The sequence below is a fragment of the Lepidochelys kempii genome, chromosome 11 (assembly GCF_965140285.1).
Source record: "Lepidochelys kempii isolate rLepKem1 chromosome 11, rLepKem1.hap1, whole genome shotgun sequence".
Taxonomy (NCBI): Eukaryota; Metazoa; Chordata; order Testudines; family Cheloniidae; genus Lepidochelys; species Lepidochelys kempii.
In genome coordinates, this window is record NC_136390.1 from 34,414,223 (window position 1) to 34,429,680 (window position 15,458).

The following is a 15,458-nucleotide window of genomic DNA, read 5'->3' on the forward strand; positions in this document are numbered from 1 at the left end:
AAATCTAAAGACTTTGTGGTTTGCAAACTGTAGAAGTAAAAATGATTCCTTGGGAGACCTATTATGACACTTTAGGCTACAGACGTAACCAGACAATAACAGAATACAGGAAGTTGAAGTTAAACATGAACGTGGTAGGACCTCAAAGTTCTTTAAAGTGTACAGAAAGTTCACCAGCGCTTTCTGGTCTAATTTATTACGTTCAAAACGGACAGTCATAAAAATCATTTACACATGTACCCTGCACTCCCAAAGCCTCCACAACGTATCTTGTCAGATTTCTTAATGTTTTTTCTTGTGGGTTATCTTGTTGAAATATATAAAAACAGCAAGGACTAACAAGTTACAGAAGTTTACTGTGACAAATCTAACTTCCAATAAGACTTGCCTGGTAAGCCTCTTATTAACAAAATCAGTACCTGGATTTGCTTTTCCTTGCTTTTCCTTCCTTTTTCCTTTTCCAGTTCAGTTCCTACCTCTCTCCCTTTAATTGACTTCTACAGGTATAACTGATTGGAACTTAGTAAAATAATTTAAAAAACCTATTATTTGTATTACAGTACCATCCAGAGGCCCTAATCTAGTCTAGTGCCACATGCTTGCAGTTATTTAAGCAAATATGAAGACACGGCTCCTCTCCTACAGAGCTTAAGCCAAATGTGACAATATTCATTTTATTAATATTAAAGCTAAAATATCAGTCTAAAAACTAAGTGAAAATCTTATACTTACACAGTATTGTTCCACAGGGTCCGAAAGCACTGTATTGACTACACTTATATCTGGCTATGCCACTTTGGTTACCACTGATGTGAAACACAGCTAAAGCACAGCACACAACACCACCGACTTACAGTTGTTAATAGTTCATCTCATTTTCCATGACTCCTGAAAATAATTTCGTTGCTACTCTAATAGAGGCATGTGCTAAAGTGTTTGCAGGATCAGGGCCTTAGCAATTAAATACACTTTGTGGCTGTAATCACACTACAACTTGTTAAGGCAAGTGTATTTTCTCCAAAATAATTTTAAAGAGACTCCTTCAACATGAAATCTAAGTTTCTGAAACTGTGTTTAACTCAATTTGATACTACACGTGCCCCTGAATCCCCCAGCTTTTTTTTTTTTTTTTTAAATTTTAAACAATCATATTTCAGACCTACCTGTTTCTGCATGGAAGAGTAGGGACACTGACTAACTATAGCTATAAAAGGAAAAAAAGTGAACACACCTATACACCAAGTGCTGCCAAATGAATAAAGTATGAAAACTGAAAAAAGGAAAAAATATGTTCCCTTCTACTCTTTTTCAGCCAATGTAATCTTAGGTATTATTTGTATCTATAGCAGATTTAAAAACAAGCAAAAAAATAAATAATAAATAATAATAATAAAAAAAAAACAGCCAGAAGGATGACTTTTACATTGGTGCCTTTTAAGTAGCAAGCTAAAAAAAGTCTTTTCATATAGTTTAAAGGCAAAGAGACAACATTTAATCTACTAAACAATTTCCAAATAAAACTAGAAAGTGCTAATTATGTTATACGTGCTAGAAGACTTGAACACTGCAATGAATATCTCTGGTATGACAGACTTATCTCAATGTTTAACATGCCCTCTACTGGAGGACAACGATATGGCAGAATTAAATTATAAACTTGACAGTATGGTCAGATTTTCAAAAAGGCTCAACTATTTTGGTGTCTAAATGGATTAAGAACTTTTCTGAAACATCTAGCCCACATGACCTGATTCCCCATTGCCTTGCAGCTTATTTATGCCATTTCCATCTGTGCAAAGTGAGTGCAAAGCAAGTGTAGAAAACTACCAAGTTCGGAGGGTAGTGTGTGCATCCACTTTGCACATGTTTAAATGACTACACAAGATGCAAGGCAGTAGAACACCTGGTCAATACTACCTGTTAGTAGGTTTTCAATTATTAATCCATTATTACTCATATACATGGGTCCTGCTAATCCACATAACAAAATGGTCATTAATAATAAAAGCTTCTGTTTAAAAAAAAAAAAGAGAGAGAGAGAGAGAGAGAGAGAGATCTAGCATTTCCTGGATAAAGATAAGCTACACTTGCTTCTGAAAATGGTACTTTAAAAATATACAATACAAGCATCCTGGTGAGAAACGTGTTGGGGGAGAAGTAATCTGCTTCATGGTCAGCATGTCCCAGGCCAGTGACTACATGACAGCTTGGTCTTCCTCTCTTTTAAGCAAGTTTTAGTGCCTCTCAAAGGTGGTTGATTACCAGAAATTAACCCCTCTTATTTGTCAACAGAACAAGTAAAATAGAGGCAACTGCAGGGCAAGCTTTAACTTTGTCCTGGAGAGCCACCGTCAATATCTACTCTTGATTTGTCCTCTCTATTGAGACCACCACCACGAGCACAAGCACTGATGGCAGCTTTGTGATGTGAACACCTGTTACTGGGGCCTGGAGTGAGTCTACCAACCACTCCATGAAGGCCCTCAAAATGGCTACTATAATCTGGTCTTACTTCTAATTAGTGGCTGGACAAGAAATGCTCTACATTCTCAATGAAGAGATCAGCTGCTCCACTATGGGTATAGGTTTTCTGGCACAACCCTAAGGGCAGCACCAAAATGTGGCTCTAAAAAAATGTAAATATATTCTCTGTGCTAACATTTAAATCGCAAGCTACAGTATTCATTACAAAACCCTCCCTCAGGAGAATCCATTAGAAGAGAAATGAAAAAGAACTCATTTTCCAAAATGAAAGAGGGTTTTTCAGGTGAAAGAAGAGTAACATTCTCCATTTTAAAATTTTGGTGATTTTCATAAATTACATTAAAAAAAGGTCAACCTTCCCCAAATGATCAAAACAAAGAGGCTGATATTTTGACCATTTTCATCAGCCTTGTTATCCTTCCCTCAGAGTGCTCATTGTTCCCTACTGTTCACTGCACCTTACATAGCCTTTTACACCCACTTTGCACAGACAGAAATGATTGCATATGTAGTGCAAGGCAGTCGAGAATAAGGTCCCTTGTGCTTTTGATAAAATGGAAAAGAGCACCCGCTTGTGCTGCATTATACTGGGAAACAGACCTAAAATGTGGAACACATGGACAAATGTAAAGGAGAAAGTATTGGAATCAAAATATAAACAATCTTGTAAACCTAATTAGCTGGACTGCAATATTAAAACAATGTGAGGTGTGTCTAACATAAGGGAATCAGAGAATCATTTGTAAGACATATTTGAAATCTTCCTTTTAAAATGAATGCAGTGGAATCAATTTATAGTGAACTCAAATGTAAGGTTCAATTTTCAAAAGAGCTCAACACTCAATGGCCATATGTCACAATGGGAGCAGCTGGGTGCAAAGCACTTCTGAAAATTTGGCCCATATTGCAAAACTTAGATCTATAGGCTCTAATCTGTGTGTGGAGGTGGAAGGCAGGGTGGAAAACAGGTTATAGCAGCTACTTCTCTATTCTCCATCCCTATGGAAGTGTCTTATAGAACTTATCTTTCTATAGCATAATTAATGTCAATCGACATAACGGTATGGAAAACAGATCTTGTCAAACAAAACTGAAATTGATTTTAAGGAGACTGGGTGAGAGCTGCTACAATGCAAAGCCCTACCTAAGGTTACTGGGTCCTGACTGGTGTTGCACTTACCAGGCGTGAGTCACTAGGACTTCTGGGGGCACACCCCATGTTCTCTGTGCTGCACTAACCTGAGCTGCTCTATGTTTCTTTCCCAATTAATTATGGGAGAATTTGTCTGTCTTTCCGGGAACATGGGAGGGAACCATGTGCAGACACTGGAAAACTATCACCACTCAAGTGACTCACCCTGTGTCCTCACTGCAAAGTGGATGGTTTACCAGCCTGAGTGAAAGCAAAAGCCAGGCTCTAACCCACACCCTCATCTGGGTCAGATAGCCCAGATTAAAATCACCACTAAAGTGAGCAGTTGTGTGTGGATGGAAGGCAGGTTAGGGGCAACACCAGAAAAGAGCCCAGGCTAACTCTGCATGGAAATATAACCACACTCAGGGTATGTCGCTGTGTCCAGGCCCTGTTCTCGAAAGACCCTAAGAGTGAAAGGGAGTTCAATCTGTTCAGTTCAATACTTGGCATCTCTGCTAAGACTGCCTACAAATGTTTTTTATGCAAGTACACAACCTACCAGTTACTTTAAAACACACACTTTGTGATATATTGTTTATATTATGTTGGACAAAAAAGGAGCTGTCTTGTTACCCTTGGCGAAGGGTTACAGTTTTCAGAGCCAAATCCTCCTTTGCCTTACTCATATGAGCAGATCCATTAAAATCCCTGATTGGATCAGCACACATGGAGCAAGGCAGGCAGGATTTATCTTGACCATTATCATTACTATCAACTTGGGCTCTATCTGAACCTGTAACAGATGTGAAAGTCTTCCTAGCTCACAAGCATATGTTTGAATCATTGGATCCCATATGGGCCTGTATTGCTGCTATTTATGGTTCAAAACACATTTTTCAAAAGTGAATTCACTGGGAATATAAGTAATTAAAAACATTTCTGATTCTGTGTTTGTACACGATCTAGTAAGTTAAGTTTGAAGATGTTGTTTTTGGTGTAAAGAAAACATTTGCCCTTAAAAAGTTGTTAGACAATTACTGGCAAAAGCCCTAGTGGAGACACAATTATACTGGCATAAAAGTGCTTTTGCCAGTATAAGGTGCCTCTACACCAGGATGGTTTGCCAGTATAGTTATAGTAGTATAACTATACAACCAAACCTTTTCTAATGTAGACCTGGGCTGATTTAACCTGAAATCTGTGATAATTGTTGAACCTATATGAGAATTATACATTTAGTCAAACAACATCTTAATGCTGGTTTTCAAATAGTTTTAAAATATTTTATTACAAACAGGAAGAAGACAAATACTGATGCTCTTTTTATCAAAAGTGAGCAAATCATGAAGGCCATGCTAAAGTAGCAAATCCTATATGTTCACTATAAACCTGTACTGGTTCCATGGGAGTGACTCCTGCTCCATGGGAACAGCAGGTAGGAGTGCTTTGGCACAGGTCCCCCTGAGCCATTCTGTCTTGTGCCGCAAGACAGCTCCTGGACCCCCTACTGCTGCCTTAGGGGAGATTTTTCTCTAGTTGTGTTTAATCAGTTCAAGTGTGGCAGTTTTAGTCATGCCTCAGCCCACTGCATCTCTCATTGAATTCAAGTGACAATTTTACCTAAGGACAGAACAAGGCCTGCAGAATTTGGCCCAAAGTGGATAAGCAGTTGTTTATATTACTGTAAATATGTGGTGGGGAGTGGGGTGGGAATTTACCATTTCCCCCAGACCGTACTTTCTCCTTTTCACTTATGCCCTTAGCATTGCTCATAGCATACATTCAGTAAACTGAAATTTCTAGCCTGCAGGGAGCTCACTGGAAACAAATCTATATCTGATTTTACAGATCTTGGTTTCAGCTACTCCTAATTCCTGAAGTTTTGTCATGTTATGTGACATGCTAAAAAAAAGTACCCATTATTAGATTACCTAAAAGTTCAGAAGTGTCTTCAAAAGATGTTCCTAATATAATGCTCTCTCTGGCCAGACTATCATTCATTTCATCTCTCCGCTTCAGCTCCTCCCCTACTTCAGAGGCCAATGGCTCTTCAGCTTCCATGTCCACATCTGTAGTAGCTGGTTGCTTGATCCCATTTTCTTTATTTTCGGTTTCTACAAAAGTAATAAAATTTGAACTACATCACAAAACAAGCTGTTTTCACTGAAACGTGCAGCCCACTCTCCAAACGCAGGCAACTAAACAGAAAGTCTAATCTCATATTTGCACATCTGAGTCAGCACACAAAGGCGTAAATGTCCTAAGTGTTGACCTGAGGGTCCAAATACAGGATTTAGATGATCTCTTCAGACACTAACACTGGAAAATTGGACTCACTGTGTTTATAATACTTACTGCCACCATTTCTAGGGGAAAAAAAATGTTTGATCTATTAAGGTCTGAAAATAAAATAACAGGCCAGATTCTGCTTCCCATTGTACTTGTAAATCCTTGCTGAGGTCAATGGGGTTGCATGGACATAAAGACCAGCAGAATTCATCCTGTGTTAAAATGTGGGTCCATAATTCCAGAAAACAGAATAGAGGGTTTGGCCTAACAATGTTCTGTCATTGTTCTATATTCTTTTCAACGCAAAGACCATCCCTCTTTTAGACTCAATCCTTGCAGTACTTTTAGTTTTCAGCATGGGTACACGGATGCATAAGAGTTGGAATATTCATCAGTAATAACAAAGCAGTTTGATAAATTACATACGAGTGCTCCACACAGAAACACTGGAGATCACTGCACTCCAGGGTTTTCCATATTTGTTCATTTATTTAAGTTTTTGTTTTTAAAAAGTGGCCTTGTTTTGCAGGATTATTGAATTACTAAATTTCTCTTATTTTGAGGTTTTTTTTCACACCTTGTCCTTTTCTGCATACAACTTCAAGAAGCCATTTTCCATTAACAAGTCATTTGGGATCAGAGAGACAAAATTTTGCCACCTCTCTTTTTCTTACAATGTTCTTGACTACACACCAACGACAGAGGGCCTTTTAGAATGCTGGCTGTCCTTACAATTGTGGAGACATATACAAAAAGGTGGGCAGGTCAACCCCCTCAGGGGGCCCATCATCCACTCTCACCATATCCTACATGCATACAGCATTCCTGACATGAGAAAATATTAATTTTTTGGTGATAACAGCGTGATGGACTTGCTGCATGCTATATTATGTAATGTCTTGTTGAGGACTGCATTAGCCCAGGTTACCAAGCTAAAGCGCTAAGACTCAGGACAGGTCTGCACTATAAACTTGCAACTGTGCAGCTGTAGTGATTCTGGTGAAGACGCTCTAAGCCGATGGGAGAGAGCTCTCCCATCGGCTTAGTAACTCCACCTCTGTGAGAGGCAGTAGCAATGTTGGCGGAAGAAGCTCTCCTGCTGACATAGTGCTGTCTACATGGTGGGTTAAAGTCAGTATAACAGCGTCGCTCGGGGTGTGGATTTTTCACACCATTGAGCGATGTAGTTATACCAAAGTGTGTAGTGTAGACCTGGCCTCAACAGTGCACTGAATAACAGTCTTATTCAACTTTTTACCCTGCACAGTATCTGCACAGAGCAACATTAAAGCTGAAGGTTCAGAAATCTGGAGTTTGTACACAAATAACTTAATACTCTAATTTACATATTTGAGGATATGCATTACATTGTTTACATAAATAAGAGCAAGTGTCCTGATTACTAGAAGTTAAGTCTGACAAAGCTGCTGCATGGAATGAACTTTAGGAACACAGGAACAAATATGCTGCTAGCTGGCTCTGGCATCTCCCTGGGTTGACTCCTTGATGCTCTGACCTGGTTGCAACCTGTCCTGCACTGGGTGGAGAACTGTGGCTGAGTTGCTAGTCCCTGATACTAGCTGCTGCTTGCCCTGGGCTGAGAGAGGGATCTGGCTGCTTCCTGCTCTTAGCAGGGAGATGCCCCATTAGAGGCCTGGAAGATTCTAATCATAGCCTTACCTGGTGAAGCTGTGTGCTAACTATAGTCAACCCCCCTGAGTCAGTGTCTCCTCAGCTCTTCAAACTGGGAAGTTGAAGCTGCCATGGGGGGACAGTTCAGAAAACTGATGAAAAAACAGGACCTTCCTGGCCAAGCAGGAGACTTAACAAGTCTGGTACTAAACTGCTAAAAGCCCTAAAAACTTCTAAAATGTCCCTGCATGTGCTGGGTACAATTTAAATCCTGGAACAGACATCTGAGCTGCTGCTTCTTTTTTAGCTGTTGCAGAATCCTGGTCAGCAATCTGGAAAGGACGATCCTAAAACATGAGTCATTCTGTGGTAGTATGAATAGTTAACAGCAGCTGAAACACTAAAGCCCTCTTAATTTTGTCATTTCCATGAATGAACTAATTATTTGTTTACTCTATTGTATTTAACATCTGAGAGCTGTGATTGACTTACCCATATAGGAGATGTTCAAGAGTACATGCATTTGTAACTAGGGGTTCTTAGGAAGACATAATCCTGTCTGTTGTGCAAGAAAACTGAAACTGTCAGTTTGTGTTTATCAAAAACAATTTTCAGAATGCCTATGTGCTGAAAATTACATGGATTTTTAAAAAAACTGTATTAAATACAAAGTTAATAAAGGTGGGCTGGAAAATATGCAACTGAATTATAATTTTTAAGTAGTTAATCTTCATTAAATTTGTCATTTGTCTGGTTATGTGTTTAAAAGTCAGTCAGTCAGTCAGTAAGAAATTAAGAGCCTTATCCTGATACCTTTATATGAGTAATCCCTAAATAAGTAGTCCCACTGAAGACAATTCTGGAATTGGGCCCAAAGATTCAGTACAAGCACAAAAAGCAAAGCTGGTGAAGTCATAATTTAAACTAGTGAAATAACAATTACCTGGTACATTTCCACTTAGTTCATCTGCAAGGTTTCCATGCTTAGTTTCACGCAGGACAGCCAAAAATGGAGAGAACCAATCTTTCTTCTTTATTATTCTACTTAACAACTCACGTGCACCTTCCCTATCCCCATGATTTTCAGTTGCAGCTAAGATCTGGTTAAAATAGAAGGGGAAAATAAATCCTCAAAGTAAGATTAAAACCTCAGAACATTTTTTTTTTTTAAAAGGCTCATACAGCATAGTAAAGACAAAATGTACAGAACTCTGGTTGTGGGTTTTTTCCCTTTAAGTTGGAATACACACAGATATAGATAAAAATACAAAATAAGTGAGCCAATTTTTATTTTTTTTTTAATCAGGAGAGATTTACTGCATTTTGTCATCTAGTCCATCTTCATGCACATGTGAAATTGCTCCCCATAGGCTATAGCCAGGTTATCTTTAAATCCAATTCAAAATCTGAATAATCTATTGCCACCTCCCTTAGTTTGTGAAGTCCGGCATCAAACAATGATTTCTTTGCAACAGTCTGACCAGTGGTATATTTTAAGGTAGCTGGTATAAATAAAGGCTGAAATAAAGAGGTACTGAAGTTGCAGAGCCTACTGGCTGCAGGCTGAACCCATGGTATAACCGCATTCTGTGGCATGCACGTGCACACACACCCCCCCTTCCCCTTAACTGAGAGATGGACCACATCCCCTCTTTCATAGTTGTGGGAGCCATATCTCTTCCCATTTACCATTGCAGAACATCTCCATCGCAACTAAAGCAATGGCTTACATGGAACAATGTATGCATTTTAGCTTGGTGGGTGAAAATTAATGATCATGTCTAACGTTACTCTTTTTCCTTTCCTTTTCCCAGCCCCATCTTCTCCTGTTTCCCTTCATACACTTCCCTCCACCACTCTGACCCCTTTTCTTCCTCTCCCTTTGTCCATGCTTCCCTGTTGCCTGATCCTCTTCTGCTCCTAAACATGCTTTCTATGATCTCTGAGGACAACTCCTATTTCCGCTCTGCTTCTTATTTAACACTGGACTCCAGAAGAGACAGCTAACTGTTGGGATGTTGCCAAATTGGTGTGGCCATACTGAATGAATGGAGTGAGAACATGGCTTGACATGACTGAACTGCGAAAGAGGGTTCTGGGAGCAGAACCCTTCTCTTAGCAGATGCCAGAGGTGAAACTGACTGGCTCCATGCTGCGTGTATGATTAATACTGATCTTTGAGTCAGCAAATATGTCCACTTGAAAGCAAACAACACGTGTAGAACATCCTGCGTGGAGCATGGACTGACTGGGGCATCTCGACCCTGCTGAAGGACATCATGCAGGTGGCTGAAGTGAATGCTTGATAAGGAAGTCAGTAGAGTAGCCAAGGGGGGAAAACGGGGGGGAGCGGCTGCTCCCACTCTGAGCACAAGGGGCGCCTTTTTAATTTATAGGTGCCTTTTTTAATTTTTACTCACCCGGCGGTGGTCCGGGTCCTTGGCGGCGGGGGCCTTCACGCGCTCCGGGTGCTTGGCAGTGGGGGCCTTCAGTGCCACCGAGGACCCGGAGCGCCCCCCGATGCATACAAGTAGGTGGCAACTTTTTTTCTTTTATGTCCGCTGCCCCTGTTCACTCCACCTAGCTACGCCACTGGAAGGAGTGAACGTGGGGTAATGTTCAGTTGGTACCACTCTGCAGTCTCCTCCTAAAGTATTAATTAGGTAAAAATTAGTAGCCACATGCTCACTGGGCATGCTTTTAAGACATGTGACTCCTTTGAGGAAAAAAGAGTATAAATATCAAGCAAAATAAATTACTGAAGCGAGAGGGGGGATTCCTTAATTAATGCTTAAGGAAGCAACGCTGCTAGACAGAGTAGCCAAAACTCTGCTCTGTGGCCTCGAGTAGGACTGTGACCAGCGGGGTTTCCAGGCAGCCAAGACCTTGCCTCGAGGGAATCTGACACAGACCAGAGGGCTGAGGAGACCAGACCTGGAGAGAAGAAGCCTTCCATAGAATTGGTAACTACCTTCTCTGTTTGCCAAGCAGGAACTGTGTGAGGCTAGCACAGGGCCTCTTTGTGTATGTTTGTGAAAGAGAGGCTCACTAAGAGGAATGTATAGTTCTTAATGTCTAACACAGGAGTTATGTGCTTAATGTAACCTTTTACCACTTGTGTAATTGCTTCTCAAATAAACTGCTGTGTATGCAAGATAATTACTGTGGACCTTTTTCACTGGTATGAAAGTAATCTGCTCCACTGGAAGCCATTAAAGATCCATTCAGGGGTAGTAGACTCCTGGTGCCAACACTACCTAGGTTGGCTCCTCCTGGTTTCCAGGTATATAGTTTTCTGCAGCGAAGAACCATGATGTTTGGAGGAGCTACCAACTTCATGTGAACTGCCAGTTCGCACAGACCATTGTTTGAAAACTATTGGATTAGTGTATTCGTCGCCCAAGCTATAGTACCAAAAAAAAAAACAAACAAAAAAAGGGCTAGATAATGGTAAACCAGATTTTTCAAGGTCTTTCACTTTTCATCACCTACACACTAATGATGAAATAAATAGGAACATTAACTTTTACAACACAGGATCTTTTAGTCTCCCACTAAAACACATAGCATTGAAGTTATATCAAAAAAAGTTATTTTCAGGGTGGTTAGTTAGTTGGTTTCTTTTACCATTTTATTTGTAGGTAGACACATTATCAATTCGAGCAGCCATCTCCATTTTAAAAATACAAAAAATACCTGCTCACACCACTTATATCTTATCTATTACTAATTATTTGAATCGCCATAGCACTTTTAGGGCCCTTGTGCTTGGCACAGTACAAACACATAGTAAGAATGAGAGCCCAAACCACTTACAATCCAAGTTCCTGATTCAGGAAAGTGCATAAGGACATGCTCAAAATTAAACATACTTAAATCTCATTGAAGTCAATAGGACTCAAGCACATGATTGAAGTTAAACATGGGACTTAAGCATGCATATAAAATCAAGCACATGTTTAAGTCCTGTCCCAAATTATTTTTTTCCTGCCTCAGTGTGCATTCCAGAGGTTCATGTACGAGAGTTGCCCTCTTCAAACTTGCTTGTTGGAATGCAGAGACAACGATTTAGAGGTGCTCAATGACCCTAGAAAGTCCACCATCACTGCCAGACACTCTGTCTGAAACTAAACTAGCCAACACTTTTTCTCTATGAAAAATGCATGACAGCTTCTGGCATGGAAAAAGTGAACAAAACTGCCATGGTCATAGGGTGCGGTTTGTAGTCAAAATCTTATTAGCAAGCAAGTTCAAATCCGTTGCAGCATCAAACCGTATCATATCAATAAGAATATCTACCACAGGTGGCTTTGCCATTACCATCAGTATACATGCCTGTCACAGTTCTCAGGCTGCTGATGGACACCTCCTACTGGATGGGTATTTAAAAATGCGTAGGACACCCCATTTGCCTAAGTAGGAGTCCCTATGACACAAATTGGGTCTTTCTATGTTGGCGGGGGGGAGTATGTACAGTGTGCTCAGAACTGTACAATTCAAAGAGTAAAGACTGGGATTTGTCCACACTACGAAATTCCACAGACCCTGCATTGCCCTAATTGACATAAGCGCTGTGCCTCTTGTGGAGGTTGTTATTATGTCAGTGTACCAGACCACTTACTTCCACAGAAGCAGCATTCTAGTGTAGACACTGACTTAATTAGGTCCACATAAGCTGCCTTACCTCAACCTAACTCTGTAGTGTAGATCAAGCCATGGTTTTCACCACAGAAGACTTACAATCCACGTAAGACAATCACTCATAATGTATACCAGAGAACCCCAAAAATTCCAACCTCAAAATGGTACCCTTTTTTACCATATACACACAGAGAGAGAAAGAAATTCATTCATTAGTGGATTATTGTTAAAAGATATAGCAGACATATTCTGAGGAGGAGTTTGTATGAAAAGATGGTTATCAGGTGTATTATCGGAGAGGGGCTGTTCCAAGCACAAGACACAGCAAGGGGAAAAAAAAGCACAAAATTAACAAATATAGAGGCGGCGGGCTGGAACAGGAGAGCAGGAAATAGGAGAGCAAGCATGAGTGGGAGCAGAGGGGTGGAGAACCTTGAAGAACACATGTTTGAATTTGATATGTTGTACAGGCGCCAGTTATGAGAGTCAAACAGGGGAGTCCTGCGGCCTGAGCAACAGGAGAGGAAGAGCAGTTCTGCAGAGGCGTTTTCGTCACCCAGGTCACCGGACAGCTTTTGGGAGGTGGGACCAGAGGCAGGGAAGGGCAATTCCTGTGCTTTCCTCCTGGGCTCGCTGCCCGGGGAGGGAAGGAAGGAATCCCAGCTGCTGCGCGTCTCCCCTGCGAAGGGCTGCTGGGGCGGGGCGGGAGTCAGGCGAGCAGCGCTCGGCCCGGGTGAGACTTTCCTTTGACGGGGAGTCGATGAGGCTCATCCACCCTGTCCGGGAATCCTGCCCCGCACCCCGGCTGCCGGGAAAACAATGCCGCGGTAGCTACCTCTCCGGCTCTGTGGGTGTAAGGGGTGTGTGGAAATGCAGCAACTCCGCGGCCAAGCCCAGCACCAGGGGTGGAGGGGGCAGCGCTACCTACCCGCTCCTGGTCATCGTCCTGGAGGAGTCCCTTCTCCACACACTTGTTGGTGACCTGCCGGCTCCTCAGCTTGTCCACCAGGGTGCCATAGAGCAGCTGCACCAGGTGCACGCACACGTCGTGCTCGGTCTCCTCCGCTGGGGAGGGCAGCTCGCTCAGGCTGGGGTTCACGTAGCAGGCGGCCAAGTCGCTGCCCCCCTGCTGCAGCGCAGTGACAAACTGCTGGATCCAGCCCTGCTGCTGGCAGCTCCGCGCCACCGCGTCCAGCAGCAACCCAGCCGCCTGCGGGTCGCCCTGCTGCGCAGCGACCGCCCGGATCCGCTCCTTCTCCTGCGGGCTCAGCGTGGCCAGGCGGTCCAGCACCGGTGCCACCTGTATGGACTGCGTGAGCCGGTGCCTGAAGCAGGAGATCAGACAGAGGAACTGCTCCTCGGGCGATAGGGCCGACATCTCTCCTGCGCCCGGAGTCACCCTGGCAAGGCTGGGGGCGTCGGGTGACGGCGCTTCCGCCTGCTCCGAGAGTGCCCAGGGAAGGGGGAGGTTCCCTACGCTTCTGCGGCGCTCAGGTCCTAGCCGCTTGGCCGGGGGCTGCGGTTCTCCCCCTGCGCCCGGCCCTTGCTGGACGGGTGTAGCTAACCCTCAGCCTTTGCGCTTCCCGCTGGTGGCCTGGGCACGTCTCTCCGGCTTCTCCGCTCCCCGCCTCCAAGGTTCTGCGGAGCAGGGGACGCTCACGGCGCTTTTAACCGTCCCCCGCCGGCCGCTTTCGGTTTCGATTCCTGCCGGCTGATCGGTTTCCAAACGCAAAGGGCTGAGCCGTCTTCCTGAATCCTGCAGCCAGCCCCTGCGGAAGCCCTGGTGGCCAGCCCAGCCCAGCCCAGCCCGGGAGGGGAGCTGGGTCCTGTCCCAAGTCGTCTCTTGCCAGCAGAACGGGGTGGCGGGAAAGAAGGAAGAGAATACATAGGGGCACAGAAAGGCAAAAATAGCAACACAGGAGCCATATGTGCAGTACAAACAAAACAGCTCCCCCAAAATCATGAGATTGGTTTAAAAATCATGAGGAGTTTTTAAGTGTGGGGTTTGATTTGCCTTCTGTTTTCTGAGCTGCTAGGCCCCACACTCTTCACTTTTCAAGCTTTTATTTACAACCCTGAGGGCTGGTTCTGTATAGGTTCCTATACCACCCACATCACAATAGTATCTGAGTGCCCTCCACCCCCTGCCATAAGCAACATGACTAACATCTGTCATGTTGTTCTCGGGCTTGCTCTTGCTCTCGCTCTCTTTCATCCTCTCTCCAAGGGGAGACTTGTGCTTGGAGTGGAGTGTTTTGTTTTGGAAGGTCTTTGGGTGTTTTTAAATGTGCATGCTGCTGTGTGTCTATGTTAGAGAAGTTTCAGAGTAGCAGCCGTGTTAGTCTGTATTCGCAAAAAGAAAAGGAGTACTTGTGGCACCTTAGAGACTAACCAATTTATTTGAGCATAAGCTTTCGTGAGCTACAGCTCACTTCATTGGATGCATTCAGTGGAAAATACAGTGGGGAGATTTATATACATAGAGAACATGAAACAATGGGTGTTACCATACACACTGTAATGAGAGTGATCAGGTAAGGTGAGCTATTACCAGTAGGAGAGCAGGGGAGGGGGAGAACCTTTTATAGTGATAATCAAGATGGGCCATTTCCAGCAGTTGACAAGAATGTCTGAGCAACAGTGGGGGGGGGGGGATGGAGGGGGGAAATAAACAAGGGGAAATAGTTTTACTTTGTGTAATGACCCATCCACTCCCAGTCTCTATTCAAGCCTAAATTAATTGTATCCAGTTTGCAAATTAATTCCAATTCAGCAGTCTCTCATTGGAGTCTGTTTTTGAAGCTTTTTTGTTGAAGAATTGCAACTTTTAGGTCTGTAATCGAGTGACCAAAGAGATTGAAGTGTTCTCCGACTGGTTTTTGAATGTTATAATTCTTGACGTCTGATTTGTGTCCACTTATTCTTTTACATAGAGACTGTCCAGTTTGATCAATGTATGTTAGAGAAGGCAGCTTGAAGAAGCATGCCTTGCTCCGGAAGTGGAAGGAGGTGGAGTTTGTGAGGGCCCCTAGTTCCTGAGAGAGTTTGCTTCACAATATCAGAACAGCCCTAGAGATGGTTCTGTCAGACAAGCTTCACCTTATGGTAGAAGGAGTTGTCAGCTACAATCTTTATCCTGAAGGTCTAAGCAATATCTTAGATATCGTGGGTTCAGCCCATAGAGCATATTGAACTTGACATTCAATGAGAAGCCAGTGTAGAAAGCAGAAAACATGTTAGACATACTGGAGGTAGCCAATGTTGCTGAGGAAGTACA

The 15,458-nt window shown here is 42.9% G+C and overlaps 1 protein-coding gene across 2 annotated transcripts in view; it reads right to left on the reverse strand.

Annotated features, from left to right (window-relative positions):
* The window catches only part of IFIH1 (interferon induced with helicase C domain 1), a 36,700-nt gene extending 22,816 nt beyond the window's left edge, over window positions 1-13,884 (reverse strand). The window contains exons 1-3 of one of the 2 annotated variants that reach the window (XR_012154275.2): window positions 13,110-13,884; window positions 8,484-8,640; window positions 5,551-5,733 (exon numbers count right to left, since the gene is read on the reverse strand). Coding sequence is in view for 1 of the 2 variants with exons in the window: in XM_073305632.2 (XP_073161733.1) it covers window positions 5,551-5,733; window positions 8,484-8,640; window positions 13,110-13,559 (790 nt within the window). In the remaining variant the exon portion in view is untranslated. The remainder of the gene's footprint in view (window positions 1-5,550; window positions 5,734-8,483; window positions 8,641-13,109) is intronic. The other variant, XM_073305632.2, reaches the window with a different exon arrangement.
* Window positions 13,885-15,458: the final 1,574 nt, after the last annotated feature.